Source organism: Helianthus annuus, chromosome 5 (assembly GCF_002127325.2).
Source record: "Helianthus annuus cultivar XRQ/B chromosome 5, HanXRQr2.0-SUNRISE, whole genome shotgun sequence".
NCBI classification, from domain to species: Eukaryota; Viridiplantae; Streptophyta; class Magnoliopsida; order Asterales; family Asteraceae; genus Helianthus; species Helianthus annuus.
The window spans coordinates 173,169,251-173,180,605 of NC_035437.2; the positions used below are offsets into that span (position 1 = coordinate 173,169,251).

General features: G+C 39.2%; 1 protein-coding gene across 1 annotated transcript; it reads left to right on the forward strand.

Annotated features, from left to right (window-relative positions):
- Positions 1-3,053: 3,053 nt before the first annotated feature.
- Positions 3,054-10,931, forward strand: LOC110942200. The gene is made up of 2 exons (XM_022183947.2): positions 3,054-4,021; positions 10,706-10,931. The coding sequence occupies exons 1-2, from the start codon at positions 3,164-3,166 to the stop codon at positions 10,829-10,831; spliced, it is 984 nt and encodes a 327-aa protein (XP_022039639.1). The 5' UTR covers positions 3,054-3,163; the 3' UTR covers positions 10,832-10,931.
- Positions 10,932-11,355: the final 424 nt, after the last annotated feature.

Sequence of the window (11,355 nt, forward strand, 5' to 3'; positions counted from 1 at the left end):
GAAATCATGAAACATACAATTAAAAAAAACCTAGTTCTCGTCCGAATCATGAAACTCCAAACCTAGAGAACCTACAAGTTCGATTAAATCGTATCTCAACCGAAAGTGAGTTTCTTCATTACGCAATTCTAGATGGATATTTTGTGGAACTTGAACTTGTGTATGAGGATCCGGCACCCAATCCGGGGATATTGCACGTCCGTCTTCTTTGATCATCATATTGTGCAATATGATACTGCATACACTATGCTATGTATTGATTTCTTGTTCGTCGCACGAACCAGTCGGCGTATTATACCCCATCTACCCTTTAAAACACCAAATGCCCTCTCAACATCTTTTCTTGCTGATTCTTGCAATTTTTTGAACACGATTTCTTTAGGCTCGATAGGAAATGAGGGAGCTTTCACAAAACCAGACCAAGAAGGGTTGATACCATCCACAAGAAAAAAGCCTCGTTTGTAATGTCGACCGTTAACATAGAAAGGAGAGGAAGGTGCGGTACCATCCGTTACGGATTGAAACAACGGCGACGTGTGCAACACATTGATGTCGTTGTTTGAACCTGGAACACCGAAATACGAATGCCAAATCCATAAATCATTCGACGCCACCGCTTCTAGTATGATGGTTGGTCTTTTGATGTGTCCCCTAACATACACCCCTCGCAACTCTCTTGGACAATTTTTCCACTCGATATGTATACAATCGATGCTACCGAGCATCCCGGGAAAATGCCATCTAGCCTCGTGTGCGGCGTAAATACGTGAGATGTCGTGGCTCGTCGGTTTACGTAAAAACTCTTTAGCATACAACTTAATGACCGTGTTGCAAAAAAATTGCAAACATTCACGTGAAGTTCTGGCCGACATAGCTAGGTATTCATCATATTGATCGGGAGGGTTACCTGTCGCTAGTTGGCGAATGGCGGACGTGCATTTTTGTATCGGCGTGAAACTTGGTTTGCCCCTCGCATCGTAACCTTCTTGAAACCATTCCTCGCTTGCTTCGATGTCTCCAACAATCTTTAAAAATACTTCTTTGGGTAAATGAAACCGATCTCTAAACGTTTCGGCATTGTAGAGCGGATTTTCCACAAAATAATCGTTCATCAAAACTTCGTTGGCACGTATACGATCATGGTCGACCATCTTCTTCTTTGGGCGGGACGACTCGGCATCAAGTTCGTTATACACCGACACAAAATATTTTCGCGTCTCGTTGTCGGAAGACGACTCGGTATCGCTGTCGCTAGACATCGGAAACGTCGAATCCGTAGGGAATTTCATTTGAGAAAGATATAAAAATTGTGTGAAATGAGTTTAAAATGTTTTAAAGATGTAGATTGGTGTGTGTAAAATGGTTTAAAACGGAGATATAAATTGATAAATGGTTTAAAGGTTTTTTTTATTGAATATTACCGTTTAAAATAACGGTCAAAAATCAATCAACGGTCGAATTTTTCAAACATTTCAACGCGTGAAGGATTCAACGCGTTTAAAAAATCACGCGTGACCATAATGGGGGCGGCGGTGTTCCTGGTGGTATAACGCATTATGGGGTGGGCATCACGGACCACCCCGCCTGCTCTCATAGCTACTTCGAAAGCGCATAAAACAATTTTTGTATAGCATAAACCCAAGGCATTATGAGTTGTCTAGCCTGAGCCTATGTCAAGTGGCAGTCGGCGGTATGATTTTCCGGAGAAACGCTCAAGTCAAAGTCAAACTCTGAAGCTAGCGTGGGCCCGATTAAAACAATATAGTCTGGTCGGAGTGGGGCAACATGGCTCTCTAATTTAGGGAGTACGATGGCCTAACACAAGATATTCGCCATTCAATAAAAGGGGAATCGAAAAAAAACCTGAGAGACCGTTGGGTTCAATATTTGGTTTCAAACTGTAAACTGAACTAAACTGAAACCATTATAACCGAACCATTATATTTACTTAGTTTCAGTTCAGTTTTAATTTGAATTATTTCAGAGTTAAAAAGTCTTTAATACGAAAATACAAAGATGGATATAAATTCTGGTTTTATCGTATAATAATATTAGAAGTTAATTACACAGATGGTGTCCCTATTTTGGTCCAAGTAGCGCTTTTGGGGTCTACCGTTGCAAATTTGTAGTTTGATGTTTCTATAACACCTTTGGGTTTTAAGGCTAACGTCTCTTAACTTTGAATGAGTGACGGTTTTATTCTTTAATAAGTACGTAGACCAATTATGTAAAACTTGTATTTTAAATACAAAGTAGTCTCCATTTATGTAATTTGTAAGATGTGAAGTGGTCACCGACAAGAGAAAATGTTCAAAAGTCGATACACGATTGGGTTCACAAACCACTTCCATCAAATGATCCAACTTGATATTTATTCGGTAGTCTTTTTATTAAGAAAACTATTATTTGTCTTATTAGGTTTATCCTGACTATTTATAAAAAAAATGTATTTTAAGTAGAGGTGTCAGTCGTGTCGGGTTGATAGGTTGACGGGTTGCGGGTTGATGGGTAAAAATGCTCAACCCGAACCTGACCCATATTGTTATTCGTGTCAAAGCTTTCAATCCTAACCGGCACACATATAAATTTGGGTCAACCCCAACCCAAACCAGACCCGTTTTAACCCGTATTTTAAAAATGAGTTATACAAGTTGACGATTTATAAGCGAGTTACTGAGTTTTAAGAGGGCTATTGATAACATGTTTAATGATGAGTATGATTCTGACAAGTAAATAATATAATGTGTTAAAACTAACATTATTTTAACTAACCATGTAAAATAGAAACGAAAAAAAAACAAAAACAAAAATATAAAAGTTTTTTTTTTCTAAATAGCTAAACGGGTCAACCCGACCTGTTTTTAATACGGGTCAACCTGAACCCGAGCCATTTTTTAAATGAGTCATGTTAGTTGACTGAACCTGTGGTTTTTCGTGTCAGATTGACAGACCGTGTTAAGAAGTGCCGCCCCTAATTTTGAGTGTACACTTGAAGATAAATATCTTTAAAGCTGGACCATAGTCACAGCTCACAAGCATATGTTGTAATATCTACAAACTGTCATGGACCAATACATCCAAATAAACTCATAAAAATCCACAATTCACTTCACACCTTACAAATCACAACTTGATCATCTTCAACAATCCACCAAAAATCGCCATGGATCGAACCGAAGACGATATGAAACACGTCGGGTTCTTTGGCATATTCAACCAATCATTCAAAATAATCTTCTCATGGAACAAAATTTTCGCGCAAATCACTCTCGCCTTCATCCTTCCTCTCGCAATCTTCTTCATACTTCAAATGGAAATCTCACACCATTTCTTTTGGAAAATCGACAACAACACGATACCATACCATACCAACGATAAGCGCGAAGCAACCACCAAGGACTGGCTCTACTACGCGCTATTCACATTCGCATACTTCATTATCCTCCTCATCCTCTCTGTCCTATCTACCGCTGCGGTCGTGTTCACCATTGCCTCCATCTACACAACCCGTGAAGTCGTTTTTCATAACGTCACGAAAGTCATTTCGAAGATATGGAAACGACTTTGCATCACTTTCGTATTCATATACATTGCGCAATTCATCTACGATGTAATTGGCGGTGTTGCTTTGGCTATTCCTAGAGCTATATTCGGTTATTCGGGTTTAGGCGGAGTGGTTATAATAATTATTTTGATTTTATACGCGTACGGGTTTTTATACTTGATGGTTGTTTGTCAACTGGCTAGTGTTGTTACTGTTCTAGAAAACATTTATGGATTTAGCGCGTTGAAGAAAGGTAAGAATCTAGCGAAAGGGAAGAAGGCGGTGGGAATGGGAATTGCGGTCGTGTTGAATGGGATTTTGGTAGGTGTAATTATTGTATACTTGTTGTTTGTGGAATACGGACATGAAGTGTATAAACTGGCGTTGATTTGGAGGGTGGTGATTGGAATAGCGTGTGGACTTATGCTATTGGTGTTGTTTTTGATGTTTATTGTGACTCAAACGGTGTTTTATCTGGTTGTAAGATTAAATATATTATGTTTAATATTTAATCTATAGCCATCTTAATCATTTACATTATAGAGATCAAAATATATTAGAACCTATTATTAATTAGTTGGTAATTGTTGATGGACCATATTACCCTTAGTAACTAATTAGGTTTCCTCCTGGGTGCTTATATAAGGAGAGTTATGTGGAGGTTTAAGGGTTACTCAGTTTCACAATTCACACCCCATAAGCCATAACATCATCACGAAACCTCCTCTCCTAACCGATACCCTTTTCGGTTTCTAAGTCACCATCATCAGTCAGCACCCTAAGGAGGAACCAAATCAAGATGACAGGCATGTCGAACTCTCTCACAGGATTCTCCTCTGCACTATCTGCTGTGACAGGTATGATTTATATTGTTTTCCTTTATGCATAAACAGAACTGAACCAACATGTGGTATCAGAGCATATGTTGATTAGTCAGTTCTGTTTTCGTATCCATAATTCTGGGATTGAAACTTGGAAAACGGAATTTTTTTGAAACCGTATGAACTTGACAGCCGGTTTCGAGTCATCAGAATCGACTCGAAATCATGATTTTCGATGAAAGGATTAATTGTTTGTTCACCGAATTAACTGGATTATAATTTTAGCCGAAATCTGTTTAGTAAAATTATTAAAATTCAGGTTTCGGGTTCCAGAATTTTATTTTTTTATGATTAGGGTTCATCATGTTCATGTGAAAATTCGAATATTCTGTTATGTTTTGGAATATGATTTGGATTATTAAGTGTTTTTCCTGATTTTGATCTAATTTTGTCCTCTAAATTTTTTAGAAAACTGTTAAAAGATAAAGAGATTGAAATTTTCGAAATCTGTTAACAAAATTAGATCAGCTTAAACAGGAAAGGATATCTCTTAATCCCTTAGATTTCGAATTTTCGGTTATGATATCACAATTACAGCTGTTAACGAGGTTGCTACTCGCAACCATGAGGTTGCTACTCGCAACCACGAGGTTGCTACTCGAGACCACGAGGTTGCTACTCGCAACCATAACGTCATTAGTCGAGACCATGAGGTTGCTACTCGCAACCATAACGTCATGACTCGCAACCATGAGGTTGCTACTCGCAACCATAACGTCATTAGTCGCAATCATGAGGTTGCTACTCGCAACCAGAATGTCATCACTCGCAACCATGAGGTAGCGACTCGCAACCATAACGTGATTAGTCGAAACCGTAGTTGCGACTCGCAACCATAACGTGACTAGTCGAAACCGTAGTTGCGACTCGCAACCATAACGTCATTAGTCGATCCGCGCTAACGGGTGGTTTGCTATTAAATAAATGGTTTTTGTAATTTACTTAGTTAATTAATCAGAATCAGATAATGTTTTACAAAACCAGAAATAGCTTAACTTGAATGAGCTTTTGATATATCATTTCTGGCCAAAGCTGACTTGATACATCTACTTATCATTCAAGTATTACGAAAGCTATGCTAAGTGTGCATCATAAGCATGAATGTTTTAATATCTGGCCAAAGCTGATTTAATTCTTTCATAGATGGCATACTTAGCAAGTGCATAACTAAAGTGATTGTTTCAATTTCTGGCCAAAGCTGATTTGTTACAACCACTTTGCACATATGCTTAAATGATTACACTTCTGGCCAAAGCTGTTTTGTTTTCGTTTAAGTAGAATTTTTTAGTTAAGTCTATTATTTTGATGTTAGTAATAGACATTATCACAGCTTCATTATGTAAAATGGTCATTATTTTGCCTGCCTTAGTTTAACGTGCCCATAGATCACATTAGTTTTCTTCCTTAGTATCATAACTTGCTCATCTTATTTCCACTATCAGCACCCAACTGCGGGATTCCACCTTTAACTGGTGATAACTTTGCTGCATGGAAGGATGCTCTCATGCTTACTCTCGGATTGCTTGATTTCGATTATGCTCTAAGAGAGAAAAAGCCAGCGGACCTTACCACTCAAAGCACTGCTGCTGAGCAGTTAACTCATGAAAAGTGGACTAGGTGTAACCGCATGTCTCTCATGTTTATGAAGCAATCCATAAGCAATGCAATCAGGGGAGCTATTCCTGATTCTGAAGATGCTAAAACCTACTTGGAACATGTGGAGGCTCAGTTCAAAGGAACGTCTAAGGCGCACGCCAGTACTCTTATTCTTAAGCTGGTGACGACTAAGTATGATGGAAGGAGCGGCATTCGCGAGCACATCATGATGATGAATGACATGGCCAATAAGCTGAAGGGGCTGGAAATGGAAATCAGTGATGGTTTCCTTGTTCATTTCATCATTACTTCGCTTCCTTCTTCTTTTGAAGCATTCAAGATAAACTACAACACTCAGAAGGAAAAATGGACAATGAGTGAGCTGGTCGCTATGTGCGTACAGGAGGAGGAGCGTATGAGGATGGATCGCCATACTGATGTTGCCAACTTTACTACCTCCAATCCTAAGAAAAGGAAGCACAATTATCAGAGGAAGGATGCTTCTAAAGTCCATAAGTCTAATCCTAACACTAATGCAAGTGCACCTTCCAGCTCTAAGAACTCCTTAGGCAGTATCCGCTGCAAGTTCTGTAAAAAGACAGGACACATGCAGAAGGAATGCCCTGACTTTAAGGAGTGGCTGGCTAAGAAAGGTAACGATTATTTTATGATACTTGAGTCCTATAATTTAAGTGTTCCTGCTAATTCTTGGTGGTTTGATTCTGGTTCTATGGTTCATGTTACCAATTCTACTCAGGGATTCCTTTCAATCCGGAAGCTGGAAAGAAACCAAAGAACGCTTAAGGTTGGGGATGATCGAGAATTAGAAGTGAAGGCCATTGGAACATTACAATTAGTTATGAAAACTGGTTTATGTATTAAACTTTATGATACCTTATATGTTCCTGAGGTAACTCGGAACCTTGTATCAGGACCAAAGTTAGACATGGACGGTTTTATTGTTTCCCATGGTCATCGCCAACTCTCTATCCATTATGATTCTGTTCTTTATGGTACTGGTGTTCTGGATGGAGGTCTCTATAGATTAGAACTAGATGATGGCTTTTCCAAATCTTTGTTGTCATATAACATTAATGAATCACTCACAAAGATGGAAGAGAAACGAGACTTAGAGACTTCATCCATGTTGTGGCATCAGCGTTTAGGCCACATTTCAAAAGAGCGATTAAATCGTCTCGTAAAGGATGAAGTCTTACCTCCTCTCGATTTCTCTGACTTTGGAACATGTGTCAAATGTCTTAAAGGTAAAATGACATTAGCGAATAAGAAAGGTGCCACTAGGAGTTCTAATTTATTAGAACTCATTCACACTGACATTAGTGGTCCCTACCAAATCGCTGGCATAACAGGACATACTTCATTTATCACTTTTATTGACGATTATTCTCGTTACATGTACTTGTATCTTATTAAGGAGAAATCTGAATCTCTAACAACTTTTAAAGATTATAAGGCTGAAGTTGAAAAGCAATTAGATCGTCAGATTAAAGTTGTGAGATCAGATAGAGGCGGTGAGTATTATGGAAGACATACTGATGTGGGTCAAGCTCCTGGTCCATTTTATGAGTTTTGTAAGGGCCAGGGGATTGTGAACCAATACACCATGCCTGGTACACCTCAGCAGAACGGTGTCGCTGAAAGAAGAAACCGTACCCTTATGAACATGGTGCGCAGTATGTTAGCCAACACTAACTTACCATTATTCCTCTGGACTGAAGCGTTAAAAGCAGCTGTTCATATACTCAATAGAGTTTCTTCTAAGTCTGTCCCTAAAACTCCTTATGAACTTTGGACAGGAAGGAAACCGAGTCTTAAATATATGAAAGTATGGGGCTGCATTGCTGAAGCAAAACTTTACAATCCTTTCCTAAGGAAACTTGACCCTAAGACAGTTACCTGTTTCTTTATCGGGTATCCTGAGAACTCTAAGGGTTATCGTTTCTATTGTCCTTCCCATGTCACCCGTATTGTTGAAACCAAGCGTGCCGCGTTCCTGGAGGATTTCAAGGTCAGTGGGAGCAGTACCAACCCTTACGAAGAATTGCAAGAAGTACAAGACGCGGGGGGGAGAGACTCGTCGCTTACCATTACTCCGATTACTCCTCTTGTACCCAATGCAACTATTGTTCCTGAAGATACTGCACCAACTGCAAATTTACCTCTACAATCAGAACCCATTATACCTCATGACGAAGGCACATCAAACGCTCAAAACCAAGACAACGCTGAACCCGATAATCTACTCAGGAGGTCATCCAGGCAAAGAAGGCCTCCTAACTGGGATGATTATGTTACCTACCTGACTGAAATGGATCCCGGAAAGCTCAATGATCCTATCTCTTACAATGAAGCCATTAGCAGTGATCAGTCTTCTGAATGGAATAAAGCAATGATTGATGAGCTTGATTCCATGAAGAAAAATGACGTTTGGGATTTGGTAGAATTACCCAACGGAGTCAAACCCGTAGGATGCAAATGGGTGTTCAAAACAAAACTGGATCCGAATGGTAACGTTGAACGCTACAAAGCGAGATTGGTTGCAAAGGGCTACACTCAGAAAGAGGGAATTGATTATCAAGAGACGTTTTCCCCTGTCTCTCGTAAAGATTCATTAAGGATCGTCATGGCCCTAGTAGCTCATTTCGACTTAGAGCTGCATCAGATGGACGTTAAAACCGCTTTCCTTAACGGAGATTTGGACGAAGATGTTTACATGAAGCAACCTGAAGGCTTTGAGCCTGAAGGTCAGGAGCATCTAGTCTGTAAGCTGAAGAAATCCATTTACGGGTTAAAACAAGCATCACGTCAGTGGTACCTCAAGTTTGATGAAGTCATGAAGAAGCAAGGTTTTATGAAGAATCAAGTGGATCAATGCACCTACCTCAAGATGAGTGGGAGCAACTTTACTATACTTGTCCTTTACGTTGACGACATTCTATTGGCAAGTAATAGTTTAGACATGTTGCATGAGTCGAAGCGGTTACTCTCGCATAACTTCGACATGAAGGATCTCGGAGATGCGTCTTACGTCATTGGCATCGAAATTCACCGAGATAGAAACAAAGGGATCTTAGGATTGTCCCAAAGGGCCTACATAGATCGTGTCCTTACACGATATAACATGCAACAGTGCAAACCCTCCATCGCTCCAGTAGTTAAGGGAGATGTTTTCGGTTCGTTTCAGTGTCCGACTACAGAGGTTGAGAAGGAGCAAATGAGCCAGATACCTTATGCATCAGTAGTCGGGAGCTTGATGTATGCTCAAGTCTGTACTCGTCCAGATATCGCTTATATTGCTGGAATGCTAGGCCGTTATCAGACTAATCCTGGCCTAGATCACTGGAAAGCAGCTAAGAAGGTACTTCGATATCTGCAAGGGACGAAAGACTATAAGCTGACTTATAGAAGAAGTGATCATTTAGAAGTGGTGGGCTATTCTGATTCTGACTTTGCCAAATGCAAAGATGACAAGAAATCCACTTCGGGCTATATCTTTATGTTAGCAGGCGGCCCTATCTCTTGGAAGAGTCATAAACAACAGTTGACCACAACTTCCACAATGATGGCAGAGTACATTGCTGTTTATAACGCAACCTGTCATGGAATGTTGATTAGAAACCTGGTCACTGGACTCAAAATTGTTAATTCCATTTCTAGACCATTGAAGCTTTACTGTGATAATTCAGCTGCCGTTAGTTTCTCGAACAGTAACAGTTCGACTGGAGCTGGTTTATATCTCGATACAAAATATCTGTTTGTACGTGAACGTGTTGAGGAAAATAATCTTTGTATCGAGTATATTAGTACTAAGGATATGCTTGCGGATCCGATGACTAAAGGTCTCCCTCCTAAGGTTTATGAAGAACATGTTCGGAATATGGGATTATGTAAAGACCTTATTTGAGCATATTGTACTAGCTTATGTTTTATGTTTAATGAAATTTCCTCAAGTTTGATTTTGTATGTCTATTAGAATATGTTCAACCGGTATAATGGCATATAGACAAATAAATAAAAGTTACAAATCAAACAAAGGGCTTACGTGTATTTTGATCATGATGATTAGGTTTTAAATTAAGGCTATAGTATGATTAATGGGGGTCCTGAGTCGCATAATGATTCAACGGCTGTATTTCTCTGCTATAGTACTTGTTTAAGGCTAAAATGAGTGTTAACTCCTGATCAGGCTTATCTAATACTCATAGTAAATGATTACTCGGCTAAGTGGGAGAATGTAAGATTAAATATATTATGTTTAATATTTAATCTATAGCCATCTTAATCATTTACATTATAGAGATCAAAATATATTAGAACCTATTATTAATTAGTTGGTAATTGTTGATGGACCATATTACCCTTAGTAACTAATTAGGTTTCCTCCTGGGTGCTTATATAAGGAGAGTTATGTGGAGGTTTAAGGGTTACTCAGTTTCACAATTCACACCCCATAAGCCATAACATCATCACGAAACCTCCTCTCCTAACCGATACCCTTTTCGGTTTCTAAGTCACCATCATCAGTCAGCACCCTAAGGAGGAACCAAATCAAGATGACAGGCATGTCGAACTCTCTCACAGGATTCTCCTCTGCACTATCTGCTGTGACAGGTATGATTTATATTGTTTTCCTTTATGCATAAACAGAACTGAACCAACACTGGTGTGCAAATCGTATCATCGGGAAGCGATTGATAAGTTGAGTTTATCGGCGTTTTTAGGTGCTTATATGGGGGAGACGCTCGTGTATCCTAGACCCGGAGAGGAGATTCAACTCGGACGCCCATAACATCCGTCTCAACAGGTTTGAAATGGTTGTTGGATTGTAGTTTTTGCATATGTTGTTGTACTCTTAAGGTTTGAAATGGTTGTTGGGTATTGTTTTTTAACGTTTGTGCGGACTTAGTTACTTATATTCGGGTGATTATTGTGTATATCAAAACTCATAACAAATGTGAGAGGTAATATCTGTTGGGTTAATCTTGATGTTACGGGTCACGGGTCGGTGCATTATCGGGTCAACATAGTAACGGATAAGGGCAGAATGGTCCAGGGGTAAAAGGGTCAGAAACCAGCAATTTTATTACGTGAATTGGTTGATGCTTTTGCTGCAAGTTTGAGTTTTTTTATATTTGTTTATTTATTAGTTAAATTAGGTAGACTTGGTATAGGTTTGACCTATTTTATTGGAAGTGTACGTTGGTGATGGGTAGAAGAGTGGGTATCCATGTTTACCTATTCTTTAGGTAGAAAATAGGTTTATTTATTATTTTATATTTCCCACGTTCTGTATTGTATGACTATATATAGTCT

Coding starts and splice junctions, on each gene's coding strand:
- LOC110942200 (XM_022183947.2), top strand. CDS start 3,164: ATGGATCGAACCGAAGACGATATGAAACACGTCGGGTTCTTTGGCATA. Junction 4,022..10,705: donor CTCAAACGGTGTTTTATCTG/GTTGTAAGATTA, acceptor GAACCAACACTG/GTGTGCAAATCGTATCATCG.